The 23,008-nt window shown below is 44.0% G+C and overlaps 1 protein-coding gene across 1 annotated transcript in view; it reads right to left on the bottom strand.

The window, feature by feature from the left end:
- Positions 1 to 748: 748 nt before the first annotated feature.
- Positions 749 to 23,008, bottom strand: part of hecw2a (HECT, C2 and WW domain containing E3 ubiquitin protein ligase 2a) — a 65,158-nt gene continuing 42,898 nt past the window's right edge. The window contains exons 18-30 of the mRNA XM_078263094.1: positions 22,834 to 22,930; positions 22,383 to 22,466; positions 21,781 to 21,863; positions 17,525 to 17,645; positions 15,990 to 16,103; positions 14,676 to 14,828; positions 11,554 to 11,652; positions 8,113 to 8,242; positions 7,277 to 7,423; positions 5,014 to 5,128; positions 2,278 to 2,363; positions 1,168 to 1,280; positions 749 to 994 (exon numbers count right to left, since the gene is read on the bottom strand). Coding sequence (XP_078119220.1) covers positions 883 to 994; positions 1,168 to 1,280; positions 2,278 to 2,363; positions 5,014 to 5,128; positions 7,277 to 7,423; positions 8,113 to 8,242; positions 11,554 to 11,652; positions 14,676 to 14,828; positions 15,990 to 16,103; positions 17,525 to 17,645; positions 21,781 to 21,863; positions 22,383 to 22,466; positions 22,834 to 22,930 — 1,454 coding nt within the window. The 3' untranslated portion in view covers positions 749 to 882. The remainder of the gene's footprint in view (positions 995 to 1,167; positions 1,281 to 2,277; positions 2,364 to 5,013; positions 5,129 to 7,276; positions 7,424 to 8,112; positions 8,243 to 11,553; positions 11,653 to 14,675; positions 14,829 to 15,989; positions 16,104 to 17,524; positions 17,646 to 21,780; positions 21,864 to 22,382; positions 22,467 to 22,833; positions 22,931 to 23,008) is intronic.

The following is a 23,008-nucleotide window of genomic DNA, read 5'->3' as shown; positions in this document are numbered from 1 at the left end:
GAGTTGTGATTCATTGTCCAGCTTTTTCAGGAAACACAACTGTGAACACAAGTGTATTTTCACACTTAGAACAACTGGTTTTATGCATTTGTGTATGTTTATCTGTGTGTGTGTGTGTGTGTGTGTGTGTGTGTGTGTGTGTGCGCACTAGTGTATCCCCTGCTCTCAGACAGATAAGGAGGACCAGCCAACATCCAGTTCTAAGTCTAAAATGTCACATATTTCCATGCTGATAAAAAAAAAAAACACATCTTGGGGGAAACACTGGTTTGCACCATCAATAAAAACAAAATGTCTCATGTTTGTGTGTGTTTTGTGCAAAGGTGATTAGTGTGTGTGTGTATTATAGTTCATAACGTTGCAGCCCCAGTGCAGAAAGGACACAGTTTAGAGGTCCAGAGAGGGAGAGGAGGGTGGGGGGGAGCTTTGTGGTTTTTGAGTAGCTGTCTCTGAGGTGCAGGTTGGAGGAGGAGGAAGAGGAGGAGGAGGAGTGGGAGGGGGAGATGCTAGAAAGCCAGTACACAAGGCCATGACTGAAGAGATAAGCACACACGTAAAGGTAACCATGAAAACAAGAAATGGTACTGTACAGCTTTTCAAGCCACACTCCGATTCTCCGCCTTTCTTCCAGAGGATGTTTACTCGACTGACCTCTAGTAGACATGTGACAGAAAGGCAGGGAATCGGAACGAAGCCTGAGTGCTGAGTGACGAAAAGCCAGTCGGGAAAAAAAAGCATAGTTGTTGGGGGGGGGGGGGGGGGGGTGTTAGTTGCCATTTGAGGATATTAGTTTTATTTTTCCACGTCTCTCTTAAGTGAGATGGGTGGATTTCCAGATGGTTCTGTCTCCCAAGTTAAACCTGGGCGTGAGCTGATTTGAGGTCACTCCAAACCGAACGTGCTGGTTTCCTCTACGGCGGTGACCAGCTTCTCGTACAGCATGGAGAAGGAGGGGTACGGTGGAAGGTCCAGACGGTTAAAGCAAGTGTGAGCCCTATGGAAAGACACACACACACACACACACACACACACACACACACACACACACACACACACACACACACACACACAGGTCAGGGTAAGAAAAGAAAAAATACACCTTTTGCATAGTTAATCATGTCTGTGCAGTCCCTAAAGGCTGCCTAGTCATCCCATTGGGCATCGTACCTGGGTAAGGAGGTGATTTTCCCCCACTTCTCCACACAGAATCTGCGGGGTCCATTACTGCCCCGTAGAGAGGCGAATCCCTCGTAGGGAATACTGGAGGTGCCTGTCACAAACTAGAGAAAAGAAGGCCACAAACGTCACACAAAGTATAAAAACAGCCTCCTAAAACATTGTTATTATTTATCACTCAAAATTGATAAATAGTCTGTTTTAAACAGAGGATTTTCCAACTTCAATGAAAACTGAAAATTGCATGGAAATTGTTTAATCTAGCCTCAAACACATTAGCAAGCTACAAGTAAAACCACCATCATCTGTGCAACGCATTCTCATGAACGGGTTTGTTGAACTCTAGACGCACCCTAGTGGCAGCAAATGTAACTTGCAGCCAGGGTCAGTCTAGCAACTCTCCGTTGGCTTGCAAGCTGGAAAAACCAAATTCTGGTCAGACCAATCACGTCGTGTATAGAGTCGGTGGGCGGGCTTAACATAAGGACGGCAGAGTTGCAACGGTTCCGCGTGAATTCCCTGCTACTTGAAAACAAAGAAGATGGCTGCTGCTGCTGGAGAACAGCGGCCTTTGGAATCGGCTTTGACCCAACATCTGGATGTGGGTCTGGCTTGTGCGGCTATGGGTTTGTATCATATCCTACGAAAACGTATGCACAACAATTTGCATGATATCCTACAAAATTAGGCTGGTGACGACCGGTCACATGACAGTTAAGTTTAGCGGTCTTTACAGTTACATTTAGATAACAAAAATGGTGACTGGGAGCCGGCTATAGAGCACCATGAGGTGCTGGTTGTTTCAGGGCCCGTTACTAATTGAGTTTAGCCGACAAAAAGATTGTGGTTTGGATTAAAACACACCCGTCCTCCCCAACCTCCTCCCTGCGCGGACCTGAGCGTTCTTTTTACAGCAGCTATCAACGGGGTGCATACAGCAATACATACGTGGAATACGTACAAATTACAGTGCTTTACTTTTCGTAGCTATATGTACGAATGGTTCATGAGAACAGCCTGGTCTGTGATGTGTGGCGCCTGCAGGGCACCCAGCCTCCACATGACGGCAGCCTGTGTGCATGCGGTCCCCCCATGCTGTACCTGCAGTAGTCTCAGCCTCTGCTCGTTGTTGAACCTCTCCACAGCGGCCCAGAACCAGCGAATCACTATGTGGTTGTCATGGTAACCTGAAGGGAGATTGAGGATGACGATGATGAGTCAGATGAATAACAAATAAGGCCTCTGTAACCTGTTCCTCCCTCTGCTCCTCCTTCCACCTCACTATTTCTCCGGTGTGATTCTTGAATGGGCTCTGCTGTTTAATGTTTAATGGCCGGAGCTGTTCGGTCCGTCTCAGTCGATTCCTCTATTAAAAGAGCCTCCCGCTGAGTCATGGCCGATTGTCCGCTGGGGTTCGCTTGTCTCCCTGCTGCTGGCTGCTTTTCAACTGTTTTGGCCAGACCCTCAAAAAGACTTTTAATGTGATCTCTTAGAAAGGGTTCGGACACTCGTACCGTACACGGTATGTATTACAATCATGAAATAGCAACAACTCCCCAAAGTTTCAAGTGCTCATTATACAGTACTTTACAGTAGAGCCTAATAAATAGGTAATGAAAATATTTCTCAAACTCAATAATCACTATTTATTGTATAGTAAGTAGTTACACATACAGTAAGTACAGCAATGATGGCAGGGAGTAATATGTAATTTACCTTTTTAGATTAATTAACAGAAATTCAGATTCAAATGAATTGATTTCAATTTTAAAATCCAGGTAGCTAGTTTGAACCCTTTGTGAAATTAACGTAAAAATAATACGAAATGTTTGACATCTTTCTCACTGATCAGACATCGTCGTGAGAAACATCACAACTTCACTTATGCTACATTTAGGACTACATGTTGTAGTTAAGTTACGCATCATGTCCACTGTAGAATGTGTATTTCCTGGAATTCTATGTAATGACAACAATTCTGTCGGTGCGTCCACATGACACAAGTCTTCCGTGATCGCGCTTCACCCCCACCCCTCCTCAATACAGTTGCCAGTAGCCAAGGAGTATGACACGGAGGATAAAAAACCAACATGATGGTAATTATCTTCACTTGAGTTTCTGTGCGCGAAAGTCGCCGGACGACACCATATTGTAAACATAGCCATACTGAGAAATACAGAGAGAGTGGAGCTGATGGTCTTAATTAGCTCTGTATCAACTCATTTGGCAATGGCTTCAATGTAACAGACGTTCATTAATATAAAAAAGTTATGCACTAAAGCTTTAAGAGGTTAAGATGTATTCCACCCTGTGACAGCCCAGAGCCTGTTGTCTTGTGCCTGGTTACTGTTTTCTGTCTTGTGCACTTGCAGGTCTGAGGCTGAGGTGCTAACGACATGACTGGGAGCCCATGGCCAGTCCTCCCAGTCTATTTAACCCCAGAGACCAGTGTGCAGCGTTCTCTTCACCCAGCACCAGCATCAGTTCATCTTTATTTAGTTACTTCCTTGGTTAGACACTGGCAATGTTCACTGCATCCATACACCCTCATACACCACTGATCCTGACTACCTCACTGTTCACTGCATCCATACACCCTCATACACCACTGATCCTGACTACCTCACTGTTCACTGCATCCATACACCCTCATACACCACTGATCCTGACTACCTCACTGTTCACTGCATCCATACACCCTCATACACTACTGATCCTGACTACCTCACTGTTCACTGCATCCATACACCCTCATACACTACTGATCCTGACTACCTCACTGTTCACTGCATCCATACACCCTCATACACCACTGATCCTGACTACCTCACTGTTCACTGCATCCATACACCCTCATACACCACTGATCCTGACTACCTCATTGTTCACTGCATCCATACACCCTCATACACCACTGATCCTGACTACCTCACTGTTCACTGCATCCATACACCCTCATACACCACTGATCCTGACTACCTCATTGTTCACTGCATCCATACACCACTGATCCTGACTACCTCATTGTTCACTGCATCCATACACCCTCATACACCACTGATCCTGACTACCTCATTGTTCACTGCATCCATACACCCTCATACACTACTGATCCTGACTACCTCATTGTTCACTGCATCCATACACCCTCATACACCACTGATCCTGACTACCTCACTGTTCACTGCATCCATACACCCTCATACACTACTGATCCTGACTACCTCACTGTTCACTGCATCCATACACCCTCATACACCACTGATCCTGACTACCTCATTGTTCACTGCATCCATACACCCTCATACACCACTGATCCTGACTACCTCGTTGTCTTTCTGTTTGCACTTTTATTTAATAAATGGCAGTTTGCTAATACTAAGTTGTTGGCCTATGAGCCGGTTATAACACACTCTCATGCATCCACTGGACATTGGCACGTTAGCTGGAATGGCAGGGGATCACAGTTGTGATGGACCTGTTATGCGTGGTATTGGTATTGGGTGTAGCTGTTTTAGCCAACGTAAAGTTGGTTTTGTCATTTCATTTTTTCTTACATCTTCCTAGTGGTCAGGTCAGATTTCTGGGTTCTGGCTCCTCATACTTTTACCCACTATAGCAATAACTTAAATCTAGGCCCTTACGCAAGGCATCTATCTAATCCCCCACTGCTCAAAACAAAGGGTTAGTGGTTGCAGCTTCAAGTTGTTGGATAAATATGTCACCTGAAAATGAGCCAACTTGGCAAGTTTTCTCACCTTGCTGTCAGCGTGCCATGAACGCTCTCATCTACATCTCCGCTCTGTTGCCTCACCCCTTCCCTCAAGCTTTACATACCTCCTCTGTACTCGGTGTTGTTTCTCCAGTCTGCCAAGTCGATCTCTGCAGTGCCTGCAATCACCAGCTCCAGCTCCCTGGCATCAAACACTGACACCAGTCGCACATCCACCACCTAACACACACACACACACACACACACACACACACACACACACACACACACACACACACAGATGAACACATTGTATACATACTGTATGGTAGAGCCTATTTATTTATCACAGTCTTCCCCACATACATCAGATAGTTTGAGGAATTTCAGAGCATTCAGACAAGAGAGCTACAGTAGATCCTTACTGTGGAGATACAAAGTGACACAAATGTAGAGCTGCAAAGATGAATCTATTAATCGTTTAGTGGTCAACTTTTAAATTAAGCGCAAACTATTTTGATAATTGATTAATCTGTTTGAGTAATTTTTTATGAAAAAAGGTAAAAAATTCTCCCATGTTAGCTTCTTAAACGTGAATATGTTCTAGTTTCTTCTCTCCTCTGTGACAGTAAACTGAATATCTTTGAGTTGTGGACAAAACAAGACATTTAAGGATGTCATCTTTGGCTTTGGGAAACACTGATCCACATTTTTCACCATTTTCTGACGTTTTATAGACCAAACAACTAATGGATTAATCGAGGAATTCATCAACAATGGAAATAATCGTTACTTGCAGCCCTACACAGATGGCAACAGAATAAACTGTACTGTGGGAAAGGTTTCCATCAGCTTGTCTACAGTAGATTTGATTTGTTTAGCAAACCGAGGCCTGTAAACTCACATTGACACACAAGTAGCCCACAAAGACCCGATAATCTGTCATCCCGCCGAGCAACGGATTTAAACAGGGGTCTGTTGGGTTTGTACCAGTTATGAAAACACACGAGAAAAAGCAGAATATGAGCACCAAATCCAGATTACAGTCTACTCTTGGTTTACTTTGTCATGCTGAGCTTCCACAGCTTGTAGGAATGTGAGCTATCACATGCCAACATCCATCTTCTTAAGTTCTTTCTTGTACAAATATTATAGAGAAATACACACGTTTATCATTATTCAGAGTTTGAACAGACCACTCACACTACACATCCAAACTGAGGAGTGCACAATATGTAACCATTCTCTCTGTTACAAAAGTAACTATCTACTGTAGTGTAGGCTATATCCACTGGGGTCACAACAAGCGTGACACAGGTAGGGCTAGGAATCGCTCAAAAATGTGGTGCGTCAAACCGAAGCAGAGGGAGAGACACAGAGCTGTAGCGGAGCCACTTTTTAATTAATTAAAGGTGCAGTAGGTAAGCCTTCTAAAACTAACTTTCTGTCATATTTGCTGAAACTGACTCTATGTTCCAGTAGAACTACATGAAGCAGGTCATTTAAAAATAAATCCAGCTCCTCTGGCTCCACCTACAGCCTGTAGTGTGATTTACAAAAATCCACAGCTCCCTGTTCAGATGCACCAATCAGGGCCAGGGGGGGTGTCTAACTGCGTGTCAATCACTGCTCATGCACACACATTTATTCTCCCTTGTGGGGGGAGGGGCTTAGGAGACCGTTTTGGGCTTTAAGCAGAAAGGGGGGAGGGACTGACAAGTTGTTGATGTTCACATTTTTTGGCTCAGTCCTGGATCTTCCTACCTACAGCACCTTTAACTCTATCAGTTATCAGGCAAATAAAACGCCGATACAGATAATCTGCAAACGGACCGATAATCGGCCAGGGGGCGATAATCGGTCTATCCCTAGTAAGCTACATTCCCATGGTGATAGGTGGTGATAGGTAAGCTACATTCCCATGGTGATAGGTAATCAATATTTCCATGGTGATATAGGTAAGCTAACTAACACGAGCAAAGATCGAAAACATATGTCTGGTGAAGAGCTATTATGTCAAGATGTAGTTTGCTCTTTAGGCTGGATCACAACTCTTCTTTCGCCTTCTAGTTAAAACGTATTGGGACACCAGTAGCTTGCTCAAAGCATACTCATCCACCCCTGAATCAGTCCCAGATGTCAGACGGTGGGTGTGGGTGAAAGGATGCTCCTGGGGTTTTGAGTTTATACTGATAAAAAAATAAATCTCAGATTCTAAGCAACCAATGCAATGACGTCACCACTTTGCGTCATTGGTATTGATCAACAATACTGTCATAGAGTGTATTAGCCATCGTGTGCTATAGAGAAGAACATCGTACTTATTGCCCTTTCAAGTGGAGCTCAAAGCCTCGTTAATACCTCTAACACCGATATTAAGTACTGTACCTCATAGAAGCCTCGGACCAGGCTCTCCGTCTGCTGGGCCACTCCTCGCTCTATACGCCACTTGACCATACGCTCGATGTACTCCTTTTTGTTCTTCTCTGACACGGGGATACCAGCCCCGCCTGGCTTCAGCTCTCTCTCTGTAATCTGCACAGCCACATGCACACATGGAAACTTCAATCTCAAACGTAGATGTATTTTTACCAGGCTGCTGTCACACATTTAACAAATGCATCTGGTGGAATGTAAAAAACTAAGTACATTTACTTAAGAACTGTACTTAAGTACAAATTTGAGGTACTTGTACTTGAATAGAGACTTTTCATGCCATTTTCTACTTCTACTCCGCTACATTTCAGAGAGAAATATTGTACTTTTTACTCTACTACATTCATCTGACAGCTTTAGTTACTAGTTATTTTACACATTAAGATTTGTGCACACAAAACACATGTAGTTTATAAAACACAATGTTCAGCTGAAATGATTAGACCATTAAACACTTAGTTAATGGACAGAACTGTTTGGATCGTTTCCAGTTTCTACAATGTGAGGGTTTCTCTGCATTGAGTACTTTTACTTTTAATACCTTAAGTACATTTTCCCGATGATGCTTACATACTTATACTTAAGTAGCATTTTAAATGTAGTAACAGAGTATTTTTAAAGTGTGGTATTAGTACTTTTACTGAAATAAAGGATCTGAATACTTCTTCCAAAACTGAACAGATGCAGGAAGAGTCATGTTGTCCAATCACACACACACACACACACACACACACACACACACACACACACACACACACACACACACACACACACACACACACACACACCTGTCCAAAGACCTCCTCATTGACAGTGAAGGTGAGGTCCAGCATGTCTTCGATGTCGTTGTCCTTCATCCACTGCAGGCTCTGGTGGAACTCCTCGTCCAGAAACTCCAGGTCGCTCAGGTCACAGGGGCTGCATGAGCACAGGCAGAGCTTAGACCACGGCCCATTGTAAGCAGGGAGGTTAAAGCTTAATTAGCTGATGTACAATGGCATAAGACAGCGTTCCTCAAAGATAGTAAAATACAAGACACGGCGTGATGCATGGCAGGATAATATGTAATATGCTGAAATGTATTATGTATCAGGATAAACCCCTCGGGAATGTAGCATCTCAGTTATAAGGGATGTGAAAGCCACGTGTGCAAAACTCTAACTACAGTCTGCACAGCAGCAGTTCATGTGGACCAAACTAGTTCATTTTTCATAGCTTGAACACAGTTTTCAAAACTCTACACACTAATCCCATGGCTTTAACCACAACGTGCACAACACTGTGGATTCACAGCACATTGTTCAAATGCTAACACACTGCTGTCAAAACTGGATTTCTGGGGCGCCCGGATAGTGATAGTTGGTAGAGCAGGTACCCATATATAGAGGTTTACTCCTCGACGCAGCATGCGGCCCTTTGCTGCATGTCATCCCCCCTCTCTCCCCTTTCATTTCTTCAGCTGTCCTGTCAATAAACAGAAAGCCTCAGAAAGGCTCAGAAAGCCTTTCTTTGTACACAAACACCAAATAAGAATGAAACAATTATACACTGTACCGTTTGCGAGAAACAGGGAAAAGAGCAAAGATACCAACATGTCCAGGTAAGATGTCTGAGGTTACATACACAGTTATAATAAAAAATGTGAAAAACATTATATCTTTACTATAGTAAAACTGCATTCTTACTGTTTTTCAGAAAGTAATGGAGGTGAAAGCAATGGGATCACCACACTCATTTGTATTTCAGTCCCTCCAGAAAAACGTGATTATGCGATCTCATATTTCAATGCATAATGAGCCAAAGTCCGCATAGTTATGCGGGGGCCATATTTTTTCAAATATGCCACACTTTCACCCGATTTTCACCCGAAAACCGCAGTTTTTGCAAGTTCCTGCAATTTCATCGCATACAATTGCAGAAATATCCCGCATATTCCATCGCATTTTTTTTTTTGCCTGCAACAATCACAAAAAAACTCTGGATTTTTCTGGAAGGACTGGTATTTAGAGGTGATGCAGACATCCGGTGTGATGAAGAAAACTTGCTGCATGATGCTGGAGAGAGGCAGGATTAGTCACACTACTCTTTGTTACTGTTATGTACCTTTAGTTTTTTTTCCAGTAATTCCATAAATTACTAGAGACAAAATACTATATTGAAGCAAACTGCTGATTTTCATTCCTTCTTGTTTACCTTATGTAAAAGTGGTATATTTTAAAATCTATATCTTTTCTTTAAAGGTCTAGTGTATAACGTGTTTAGTTGTGTTGTGTTGTGTTGCCCGTTCACTAACATGTCCTTTTTATGAATATTTACCACCACCATCAATTCCAAGTATTCCTATTGGCTTGAAATTTTACATTTGCGATTGCATGAACTGGGGTAGACGCTCCATATTCATGCTCCATCTTGAAATACGTTAGCCGGTAAGGGACATACAGGACATACTGCTCCACCTTTCACGTTTTCGCTGTCACATGATAAACTCACAGGTGCTGCTAATGCTGCTAATGGGTATCGTAGCTTCCCGGCCCCGGCAAGTTTGAAGAAGGAAACGTGGAGGACCACACGTATTCAAAATCCAAATTTCAGGAACAGGAGTCTTCTTCTTCTTCGCCCAGAAAAAGAAAAAGGATATTGAAAAGAGCAAGAGACCGGCTTTTTGGAGCGTGAAGGCTACCGTAGCTGTAATACGTACTTTGAACTGCGTGGCGCGAGAGAGTTGATTACGATATATGATCTCAACGCTAGATGGGAGAAATTCCTACACATTGGACCTTTCAAGAAACTATTGAGTAGTGTGAAGTTACTTCAATTGTTTAAACTGTAAAGATGAGAAAGTTTGTAATTTCTGTATTGGTGTGTGTACTCTCAGTGTGTTCTGAGTGACTGTGTGTGTTGTCTCAGTGAGGATTGTTCTGAGTGTTTGGCTGCTCTGAGCCTGTTCTCAGACGTGTGTGAAGAGCTGTGTTGTTGTGAATGAGTTCTGCAGGTGATGTCAACTGTTTAGCTCAGGTGACTGTTGGTAGTGCAGACTGTGGTTAGAGCTTTGCACTGTGCACTGTTTCAGCTGTGCCCAGTGTCCTTTAGCAATCGAAAAAAAACAAAAAACCCTGTAAGGTAACATCTTGAACATCTTGACTTTTACCTTTCATTTTCCAAATATCCCCTAAATGTACCTTTAACCCTTCATTTTATTTGGTTTTTCAACACATAGAGTAGCATAGAGAAGGGATATAATAACCATGGTGACGGGGCATGCTGAGCCTTGGTAATGTTAATTATTGTGCTGACATGTAAAACCAATGAAAGCACTATCCTATTCTGTTTTTGTTCCTTAATAATATATACTATCCCCATCATGCATTGAGTGATGTAAACAGGAAGTATAGTGTTGCTATGGCGACAGTGAGTTAGGTATTTATAGCCATTTTTTTTAGCTTATATTTATTGACTGAACAGTCGTGTGGATCACTTTTTTATACCCAAAACAAAAAACATGAATTCTTTATATATATATATATATATATACACACACACTTCACCATTATAACAGATACAAAAATTCAAGATATCATTTTCCCTGTAATGCAGCATGAAATATTTGATGTCATTAGAAAATAGAAATTAGATTTTTAGGCTCCGGAGGTTACACCTGATGATCCTGAATCAAACACAAAAGGTTTTTTTAAGAGCCACACACTTAAACCTAAAGAGAGACGAAATGGATAAAGATAAAGGCTTTCAAAGCCCTTCCAGATGGTTCTCTCCACAATACTAAAGTTATATATTATTATATGTTATACAGCATTACATGTTATATTTATATTATATAATAGAACTTGAGTATTAAAAACGTGAAAAATTTTGCTTTTAAAGTGCATTTAGAACAGATAAAAAAATTTGTGATTTACTTGCGATTAATTGCGAGTTAACTAGGGACAATCACGTGATTAATCAGGATTGAATATTTGAATCGATTGACAGCCGTAGTAAACAGCTGTCTTTAGTGCAGACATTTGGCAGGGTTTATGGTGGTTTGGACAGAGCTATTAATAAGGATGCTGCTCCTACTGCCAGCTGCTGGCTGAGAGGATCTGGCTCAAACGCTTAGATTCTCAGCACGCTCTCACAGAGTTAGTGAGGGGGATCTGATTAGAAGTGCTGGTGCCCTGCAGGCTGGCACGGAACAGGAAGTCAGAGGAAAGCAGGCTGAGGGAGGGTCTTACATGCGAAGAAGCCCCTTGTAGAAAGGTCGGGTAAAGAAGGCATCCAGCAGGTATTGATGGACCAGGGCCAGGCCCAGGATACGCCCACTGAAGCGAAACCTACAACAGAGAACATACAGGTGAATACAGGCATCACAATTGAATTAGTCCTTTGAAATGATTTTTTCAGATCCTCAGAAGCAACCATTTGCATAGTTTCCTATCAGGTCCCACAATTACACCTTTCTGGACTCATCTTTCAAAACATTTCAGATACAGGTGCTGGTCATATAATTAGAATATCATGAAAAAGTTGATTTATTTCAGTAATTCCATTCAAAAAGTGAAACTTGTATAATGTATACATTCATTCCACACAGACTGATATATTCCAAGCGTTTATTTCTTTTAATTTTGATGATTAGAACTGACAACTAATGAAAACCCCAAATTCAGTATTTCAGAAAATTAGAATATTGTGAAAAGGTTCAATATTGAAGACACCTGGTGCCACACTCTAATCAGCTGATTAACTCAAAACACCTGCAAAGGCCTTTAAATGGTCTCTCAGTCTAGTTCTCTAGGCTACACAATCATGGGGAAGACTGCTGACTGGACAGCTGTCCAAAAGACGACCATTGACACCTCGCACAAGGAGGGCAAGACACAAAAGGTCATTGCTAAAGAGGCTGGCTGTTCACAGAGCTCTGTGTCCAAGCACATTAATAGAGAGGCCAAGGGAAGGAAAAGATGTGGTAGAAAAAAAGTGTACAAGCAATAAGGATAACCACACCCTGGAGAGGATTGTGAAACAAAACCCATTCAAAAATGTGGGGGGGATTCACAAAGAGTGGACTGCAGCTGGAGTCAGTGCTTCAAGAACCACCACGCACAGACGTAAGCAAGACATGGGTTTCAGCTGTCCCATTCCTTGTGTCAAGCCACTCCTGAACAAGACACAGCATCGGAAGCGTCTCGCCTGGGCTAAAGACAAAAAGGACTGGACTGCTGCAGAGTGGTCCAAAGTTATGTTCTCTGATATAAATATACATTTAGCATTTCCTTTGGAAATCAAGGTCCCAGAGTCTGGAGGAAGAGAGGAGAGGCACAGAATCCACGTTGCTTGAAGTCCAGTGTAAAGTTCCCACAGTCAGTGATGGTTTGGGGTGCCATGTCATCTGCTGGTGTTGGTCCACTGTGTTTTCTGAGGTTCAGGGTCAACGCAGCCGTCTACCAGGAAGTTTTAGAGCACTTCATGCTTCCTGCTGCTGACCAACTTTATGGAGATGCAGATTTCATTTTCCAACAGGACTTGGCACCTGCACACAGTGCCAAAGCTACCAGTACCTGGTTTAAGGACCATGGTATCCCTGTTCTTAATTGGCCAGCAAACTCCCCTGACCTTAACCCTATAGAAAATCTATGGGGTATTGTGAAGAGGAAGATGCGATGCGCCAGACCCAACAATGCAGAAGAGCTGAAGGCCCCTATCAGAGCAACCTGGGCTCTCTAACACCTGAGCAGTGCCACAGACTGATCGCTGCAGTAATTCAGGCAAAAGGAGCCCCAACTAAGTACTGAGTGCTGTACATGCTCATACTTTTCATGTTCATACTTTTCAGTTGGCCAACATTTCTAAAAATCATTTTTTGTATTGGTCTTAAGTAATATTCTAATTTTCGGAGATACTAAATTTGGGATTTTCATTAGTTGTCAGTTATAATCATCACAATTAAAAGAAATGAACATTTGAAATATATCACTCCGTGTGTGATGAATGAATATAATATACAAATTTCACTTTTTGAATGGAATTACTGACATAAATCAACTTTTTCATGATATTCTAATTATATGACCAGCACCTGTATTATAAACACTCCATTAGAACCACAACCTTTACTGATTTGTCCTTTAACATTAAGAAATCTCCCAAGAAAAGTCACAACAACAATTCTGTTCTCACTGTCTCATCACAGCAAAAGTTAAAAACTTTCTCTGTCATGGAAAGGGACAACCGTTTCCCACACCCAAAATGTTGCATCTGGAAAGGATAGAATATGAATGGAAGGACAAACTAGCACAATGCTGTAAGATTTGGCAGCCCTTTATATCATTCCTGACGCCCTGTTGTATCTTGTTGGTGAGATGAATGAGTAAGAGTAGTAAGTTGAGGAACAGGAAGGGTATGGGGAAATGAAGGTGTGGTCTTATGTCTTTTTGTTTATTTTTTATTCTGTATTTTTGTTCCAAATGTTCTTTATACAGATTGGTGATTGTACTCTTTTACTTTCCAACAATAATGAGCTTCAATTACAGTTACTGTCTGTACAATAATCTTTGGTAACCATAACAATATTCCATGACGTGTTTCATGTAGTATTTAACAGGCTTGTAGGTGCAGTAGGTAAGACTTATAAAACTAACTTTCTGTCATATTTGCTGAAACTGACCCTATGTTCCAGTAGAACTACATGAAGCAGGTCATTTAAAAATAAATCCAGCTCCTCTGGTACCACCTACAGCCTGTAGTGTGATATGCAAAACTGACGCGTCTAACTGCGTGTCAATCACTGCTCATGCACACGCATTCATTCTCCCTCGTGGGGGGAGGGGCTTAGGAGATTGTTTGGGCTCCAACTAAGGATGCACCAGATTGTGACATTGTTTATGACAATACATTAAAAAAAACAAGATTTACTGTGAGAACAATGCACTGAGTCAGAACAGTGCTGAAGTGTGTAGAACAGGGCCTAGCAGAACCAGCAACGCTGATGATTCAGACGATCTGTCTGGTCGTCATACACATCTGTCTCTGCGAGAACACAAGGATTGACTTGACATTCTTCAATTTGTGCCACTAGGTTTGTCCCGTGTGGTAAACAAACCCCTGAAGACTTGAGTTTATCTTAGTCTTTCATCCATCCATCATCCAATCACTGTCACTGACTGGTGAGCCACAAATTGCTGTCCTAAATTTCCACACAGCACCCCGCAAATGACTTCTATTTTGGGGATCGGCACACAGCAGTAAGAGCACACGAGTTGGACACTTTACAGTCAGCACAAACAAACATACATTAGACAGACAGACTGATGCTGCAGATCGAGTACACAGATACATAGATATAAAGAAACCTCACCATTCATGGTGGTTGTCTACAAAGGCAGACATGGGGCTGATCTGGACAGTGTATGTGTCGTTGGCCGAGTATTCAAACAGGCCGTAGTACGGGTTGAACAGTTCTCTGGACACCAAGAAGAAAAACTCTCTGGAGGGTCCGCTGTAGTCCAGCCTGCAATCATCACATGGTGAAATACACATACACGTCAGTCAGAAAAGTAATTTAGTGAATGTTGTCTTGTTCTTCTGCAATTACCGGGGCCACACGGAAGCTGCGGACGCAGAGGATTTACCAAGCGCATGGCACTGGTGCATTTAAGGTTTGTCCAAATCCACTTTTGCTAGTTTGATGGCGGAAAAAAAGGTCCGTGCGCCGGGCGCATGGTTCAAAAGGGTTGTACTTAGTGTCTTCATTAATCAGAGGTGTGTTTTGGGCGTAACATGCAATAAACTAATCAGAGAGTCATCTCCCATTCCGTTTAAAAGCCAGGCGCATTTGGACCTTGGCGCATTGCTATTATGATGGAGGATTTGCACCCTAATATTTTTATTTGTAATCTTCTGCATGTGTGTGTGCTGCTGCGCATCCCTGTGTGTGTAACAAGCATAGTGTGCGTGCTGTGCATAAGCCTAGGAGTATTTTACTAATGCTCTGTTAAAATAACAATGAAATGCTGCTGTATTGACTTTAGACCAGGTTTTTGTTGGTCAATGGCGCGATCACTTCCCGCTGCCTCAAGATAGCAATACGCCAAGAATGCAGCTGAACACACCTCCCTGGAAGACCAGCCATGGGCACAGGTGCATTTGCTATTTAAATAACGCGGGCGTTTGACGGGAAATTGACAACTGCGTCGGTCTTAAACTAGCAAAGACACTTGTGTCTGGCTTTGCGCTGCGCTGCGCCGGGTGCAAGATAGGGCTCCTACAATCATCTGCCTTTTTGCATTTACAAAAAGAAAAAGATAATACAAGTAACTGAGACCAACAGATATAATAGTCATTCAAAAACAGTGTAGATGCTGCCAATCAGCTCTGTAATGAGCCTGATCTGTTTACAATAACAACCTATTGATGTTAAAATATTCCAAGTAATTCTTTTCCCACCCACTTGCTCCAACTGCTCATTCACCAGAAGACTTGCTGGGATGTTATCAGATGTGTGTGTGTGTGTGTGTGTGTGTGTGTGTGTGTGTGTGTGTGTGTATAATTATACATGGTGAAACTAAAGATATAATGAATGCTCATCAAAACTCCCCTGAATCAATTACAGTTAGCAAATACACACACTTCACACTTGCACTGGTCTGAAAGCATGATGAGGAAATCTCACCCGTCCTCGCCCACGAAGCTGACGTAAAGTTTACTCCGCTGCAGGTCTTTACGGGAGTAACACATGATCTGGTTAAAGGCGTCCTCCAGGAGGTGGTCCCTGCGTATGATGAGCCTGGGAGCACACGCACACGCACACACATACAAACACACACACACACATACAAACACAACCACCACACACACACACACACACACACACACACACACACACACACACACACACACACACACACACATACAAACACAACCACACACACATATATACAACCACACACACACACGCGCACACACACACACACACACACACACACACACACACACACACACACACACACACACACACACACACACACACACACACACACACACACACACACATAACCACACGCGCACACACACACACACACACACACACATAACCACACGCACACACACACGCACACATATAAGGCCAATGAAATTGACTACACTGTAAAACCCAGCTGAGAGTTGAAACTTAAGCAAGAAGGGTTATTCTAGAAATGTTCCAACCAATAATGCCTTAGTCCATCTCTCAATACTTTCCCAGTTCCCTACTCTGTCTGTGACACTTAGCCCAAAAATGTGTTGGTTCCTACTAGTGATGGCCAAATGAGGCTCCGTGAACCATTTCCTTTATTTTCTGAGCCCACTAGATGGCGCGCTCTGTTAAAAAAAAGGGTTGAAAGCATACCGAATTGCCATTCCATGAGCCTTTTTCTCAAGAGTGCCATCTAGTGGGCTCAGAAAATAAAGAAAATGGTTCACGGAGCTTCATTTGGCCATCACTAGTTCCTACTGACGACATGAACCTTTACAGAATCACAAATGTGTTTGTTTAAAAGCCTCGGTAGTTTTGATAGTGTGTACTCTAGTGAGAATTTCCAGCAGCAGGACGGTGTGTGTGGGATTGAGTCTAAATAAACTACAGTGTGTGTGTGTTCATGGTGAGGGAACATGTCAGCCAGTACAACAGTGTGACTCAGTGTGTTTTAATAGTTTTTGGATGACACTGGAGCCCTATGGCACAGAGGAAGAAGATATATCAGGCTTTGGATACACACACAATACTTTTTGTCTTTTCATTTGTTGACAGCAAGAACATAATACATCTTTCCAGACGTATCCTTTAACACTGGAAAGCCCAAATTAAGTGTCATCCAACGTCAACATATTCATACTGTATTCATCATGTAACTCCATTTTTTTTGCATTACTGTTAGACAGATTTTTGTACCCTTCAGAGAAACTAATCTCCCTTAAGTATGTCAATATAATGACATGTTCTCAGTATAAGATGATGCTATAGACAGAGGAATTAGCACTGTTGCTCTCCTATCTCCCAACCCACTCCTGAAAAGACATCCCTTCCTGTTTGGGGTTTTAGAACAGTAAATGCAGAAACCTTCATTAACTGGCCATAATGACTAGTTATTTTAGATGTTTGTATAAATCAGTGTTACATTTAGACAATCCTTTACACAACTCTCTTTCAACTGCTGGGTTTAAACCTACTTGACTTTCCCGGGTCCCTGTCCATAGCCTTTGGTCTCCAGCTTTCGATAGAAGTTTCTCAGTTTAGCCTCAAAATCTCGCTTATAGGGAGCGGGAGCACGGGCATTGGCTCGCTGGGTGCCTGAGACATAAGAGAGAGAAAGAAGGCATGGGAAAAAAGGCAGAGAAAATGGACAATGAAAGTGGGTTAACCAACAAAGAAAAGGTGGACAGAGATGGGTAAAAAAAACAATGGAAAACAGATGCAGGGAGATTGAGATGAAATGAAATTTGAATGAAAATTGGCTTTAGCCTGAACGGGTGAGAAAGAACCTGAAATCTGAGAGTCATAGTAGTGCATGCAGGTCATTCCTGGGTTGTGATTTCGTATCAGACTGTTGTAGCCGTCATTTATTTGAGAGACACTCAATGCACAGAGACACATCTCTTCATCCGTCTGTGTTCTGGTTCAACAGTTTAAGACTCCAGGTTGGCTCAGTGTAGAGAGAGAACAGACAGACTAAACACTGACAGATGAGTGTGTGTTTGTGTGTCAACTACTTAAACTACTACTACCACGACTTAAAAACCCATCTTATATAGGGGTGTAAGAAAAAATCGATACACTTGAGTATCGCAATATTTTATTTAGCAATACTATATCGATTTTCAAAAACGCAATATCGATTTATTTGTTGTTGTTTTTAGTTTACGTGCAAAAATATTCATGTAAGACAGTGGTTCACGTTTATGTTGTGTTCAAATCCCCTACTACTAGATGGCTATGCTGAGACGCACCACTAGTATTCTTGCCTAACAGTGCCTAGCAGTGCCTAACAGTGCCTAGCAGTGCTTAGCAGTGCCTAACAGTGCCTAGCAGTGCCTAACAGGGCCTAGCAGTGCCTAGCAGTGCCTGACTTTTTGCTAGGAGCTAACCATGTAGCTATGGCTGACCTTTGGCCTACTTTAGCATATAAACATTAGCTCACTAAGAACCTGGGAACCACAATCCCAAACTGGCAGTTTGATTTTCTGTGTACTGAATTGTTTACCTAAAGTAAACTTCTTTGACTTTTATGCACATCATGTCTTTTTTTAAGTATTAGATTTTCTAATATCCATCCATCCATCCATCTTCATCCGCTTATCCGGGGTCGGGTCGCGGGGGTAGCAGCTCCAGCAAGGGACCCCAAACTTCCCTTTCCCGGGCCACATTAACCAGCTCCGACAGGGGGATCCCGAGGCGTTCCCAGGCCAGGTTAGAGATATAATCCCTCCACCTAGTCCTGGGTCTCCCCGAGACCTCCTCCCAGCTGGACGTGCCTGAAACACCTTCCTAGGGAGGCGCCCAGGGGGCATCCTTACCAGATGCCCGAACCACCTCAACTGGCTCCTTTCGACACAAAGGAGCAGCGGCTCTACTCCGAGCTCCTCACGGATAACTGAGCTTCTCACCCTATCTCTAAGGGAGACGATTCAATTTATCGCACCGTTGTGACGATTGAGAGCTTTGCCTTCTGGCTCAGCTCTCTTTTCGTCACAACGGTGCGATAAATTGAATGTAATACCGCACCTGCTTTGCCGATTCTCCGACCAATCTCCCGCTCCATTGTCCCCTCACTCGCGAACAAGACCCCAAGGTACTTGAACTCCTTCACTTGGGGTAAGGACTCATTCCCTACCTGGAGAAGGCACTCCATCGGTTTCCTGCTGAGAACCATGGCCTCCGATTTAGAGGTGCTGATCCTCATCCCAGCCGCTTCACACTCGGCTGCGAACCGATCCAGTGAGTGCTGAAGGTCACAGGCCGATGATGCCATCAGGACCACATCATCTGCAAAAAGCAGCGATGAGATCCCCAGCCCACCGAACTGCAACCCCTCTCCACCCCGACTACGCCTCGATATCCTGTCCATAAATACTACAAACAGGATTGGTGACAAAGCGCAGCCCTGGCGGAGGCCAACTCTCACCTGAAACGAGTCCGACTTACTGCCGAGAACCCGGACACAGCTCTCGCTTTGGTCGTACAGAGATTGGATGGCCCTGAGAAGGGACCCCCTCACCCCGTTCTCCCGCAGCACCTCCCACAGTATCTCCCGGGGCACCCAGTCATACGCCTTCTCCACATCCACAAAACACATGTAGACTGGTTGGGCATACTCCCAGGCTCCCTCCAGGATCCTTGCGAGAGTAAAGATCTGGTCCGTTGTTCCACGACCAGGATGGAATCCGCATTGTTCCTCTTCAACCTGAGATTCGACTATCGACCGAACCCTCCTTTCCAGCACCTTGGAGTAGACTTTACCGGGGAGGCTGAGAAGTGTGATACCCCTGTAATTGGCACACACCCTCTGGTCCCCCTTTTTAAAAAAGGGGGAACCACCACCCCGGTCTGCCACTCTTAGGCACCGTCCCCAGACTTCCACGCAATGTTGAAGAGGCGTGTCAACCAAGACAACCCTCCACACCCAGAGCTTTAAGCATTTCTGGACGGATCTCATCAATTCCTGGGGCTTTGCCACTGTGGAGTTGTTTAACTACCTCAGCAACCTCCACCAGGGAAATTGATGCCAATCCCCCTCATCCTCCAGCTCTGCCTCTACCATAGAGGGCATATTAGTCGGATTTAGGAGTTCCCTCAAAGTGCTCCTTCCACCGCCCTATTACCTCCTCAGTTGAGGTCAACAGCGTCCCATCCTTACTGTACACAGCTTGGATGGTTCGCCGCTTCCCCCTCCTGAGGTGGTGAACAGTTTTCCAGAAGCACCTTGGTGCCGACCGAAAGTCCTTCTCCATGTCTTCTCCGAACTTCTCCCACACACGCTGCTTTGCCTCTTTCACGGCAGAGGCTGCAGCCCTTCGGGCCCTTCGGTACCTTGCAACTGCCTCCGGAGTCGTCTGGGATAACATATCCCGGAAAGACTCCTTCTTCAGTCGGACGGCTTCCCTGACCACCGGTGTCCACTACGGTGTTCGTGGGTTACCGCCCCTTGAGGCACCTAAGACCCTAAGACCACAGCTCCTCACCGCAGCTTCAGCAATGGAAACTTTGAACATTGTCCACTCGGGTTCAATGCCCCCAGCCTCCACAGGGACGCACGAAAAGCTCCGCCGGAGGTGTGAGTTGAAAGTCTGAACTCTTGTTTGGTGCATATGCACAAACAACAGTCAGAGTTTTCCCCCCCACAACCCGCAGGCATAGGGAGGCGACCCTCTCGTCCACCGGGTTAAACTCCAATGTAGCAGCGCTCAGCCGGGGGCTTGTGAGTATCCCCACACCCGCCCGGTGCCTCACACCCTGGGCAACTCTGGAGAAGAAAAGAGTCCAAACCCTATCCAGGAGTATGGTTCCAGAAAAAAAAGACTGTGCGTAGAGGTAAGCCCCACCAGATCTAACTGGTAGCGCTCCACCTCCCGCACAAGTTCCGGCTCCTTCCCCCACAGAGAGGTGACATTCCACGTCCCCAGAGCCAGCCTCTGCTGCCCGGCTCTGGTCCGTCAAGGCCCCTGACCTTCACTGCCACCCATGTGGCAGCACACCCGACCCCAGCGGTTCCTCCCACAGGTGGTGGGCCCATGGGATGGAGAGATGTCCGCCACGTAGCTTTTTCGGGCTGTTGTTAAATTAAACGTATTAATATATGGCGACTTGATATTGTTCTGAATTAGGCCACTACTGGTTGTGGTTGATTGTACTAATTGAACTGTCAATCAATCAACAGGCAGTATTAAGTCTGTTGTACAACCTGTAGACGTTTGATCATTTATTTATTAATTAGATTGCTTTTGTCCATTAGATTATTATGGAAATGTTTATGCTTGCTTATAAAAATGTATGTGCGGGAATAAAAGACAGAAAACTAAGTAACTAACTAACTAACTAACTAACTAACTAACTAACTAACTCATTTTAAGGACAGCTGAAGATGTGAAAGGGGAGAAGCGGAATGACATGCAGCAAAGGGCCGCAGGTCGGAGTCGAAGTCGCGGCCGCTGCGTCGAGGAGTGAACCTCTACACATGGGCGCGTCCTCTATCAGGTGAGCTACCCAGGCGCCCGTAAAGTATGTTTTATATTAGCCTGACATCAGTGTATAGCAGTGTTGTATACGAAGGCACTTTGAAATTGAGCCTTTTTATTTAGAAAAACAGGGTGAACCAAACCTCACGGTGGTAGGCGTAAAATGTTAATCAAAAGAAAGAATTTAATAAAAGAGGCAAAGGTGTATGGTGCCAATAAAGTGGATGCAGACGCAGAGTGAGACAGACACTCACCAGGGGAGCTCTGAGGAGACGAGAGGCAGTGGCTCGGGTGGAGTAACGGCGGCACGTACGACATCACCTCTTCCTCAAACAAGCTGGAGACAAGAGAGAGAGAGACGTGCACGCACACAGACACAGTCAGGAGGAGATGAGATAAGACAGACTTCACTGATCCCGCAGTGGGAAAATTCACTCGTCACAGCAGCTCAGCACAACACAACAATGTAACAAGAAAAATACACACACAAAAAAACATAATAGGAAATAGAAAAATAAGAATAGCGTATTAACAGTAAATATGTACACTACAAACACTTCTTTTATATACAGGTGGGAAGAATATATACAGATATACAGATGAATATGATACAGATGAATAGCGAACGCCATATTGCACAGTGGGCGGTGACACGGCGTAATAAATAAATAACTAGTGCAGACATTGTTAAGTGATGGCTCATGTTACAAGGAAACATACATCTTAAGAGCATTGGTATTAGCATACTGTAGGTGGATAAAGTGGCAATTACACATTAGACTTGTATTCCTGGAAGTGATGGAGCCAGCTGGTTATCATTTTCACCCACCCCGACCCACAAACACACAGTTCTCACCTCAGCAGCATGACCAGGTCAGCGTCGCTGGAGAGGCGAGCCAGCCCAGTGACTCCCTCACTGCGAATAAACTGCACCTTCTCCCTGCACACACACACACGCACGCACGCACACACACACACACACACACACACACACAAACGTCAGGGGGTAAACTGACACAATCCATTAGGATTAAAGGTTAACTGTGTGTTCAGTTTGACTGATGATGATAATGGAGGTGTTGGATGTGAGCAAAGCTACAGAGGTAGAGAGAAAGGGAGAGAGACAGAGAAAGGGAGACAGAGAGAGGGAGAGGGAGACAGAGAGAGGGAGACAGAGAAAGGGAGACAGAGAGAGGGAGACAGAGAGAGGGAGAGGGAGACAGAGAGAGGGAGAGGGAGAAAGGGAAACTGTGAGCCAAAGATAGATGGAGGAAGGGAGAGGAAGACAGAGAGAGTGAGAGGCGTACTTGAGCGAGTGATTCCTGGCAAGCTCCGGTTGCCTTTCCTGCAGGATCTCGACAATGTTGGGTTGCCGTAGAAACGCCACTATCTTGTCATTGTAGGCTGCAGAAAACGAGGAATGTGCATTTATATCTGTGTCTCTTGTGTGTGTTTTTACACGTTATGCATGCCCACATTTGC

Source organism: Sander vitreus, chromosome 11, assembly GCF_031162955.1.
Source record: "Sander vitreus isolate 19-12246 chromosome 11, sanVit1, whole genome shotgun sequence".
NCBI lineage: Eukaryota > Metazoa > Chordata > Actinopteri > Perciformes > Percidae > Sander > Sander vitreus.
Note: the sequence above shows the minus strand (reverse complement) of the source record. Positions and strands in the feature narration are given on the sequence as shown.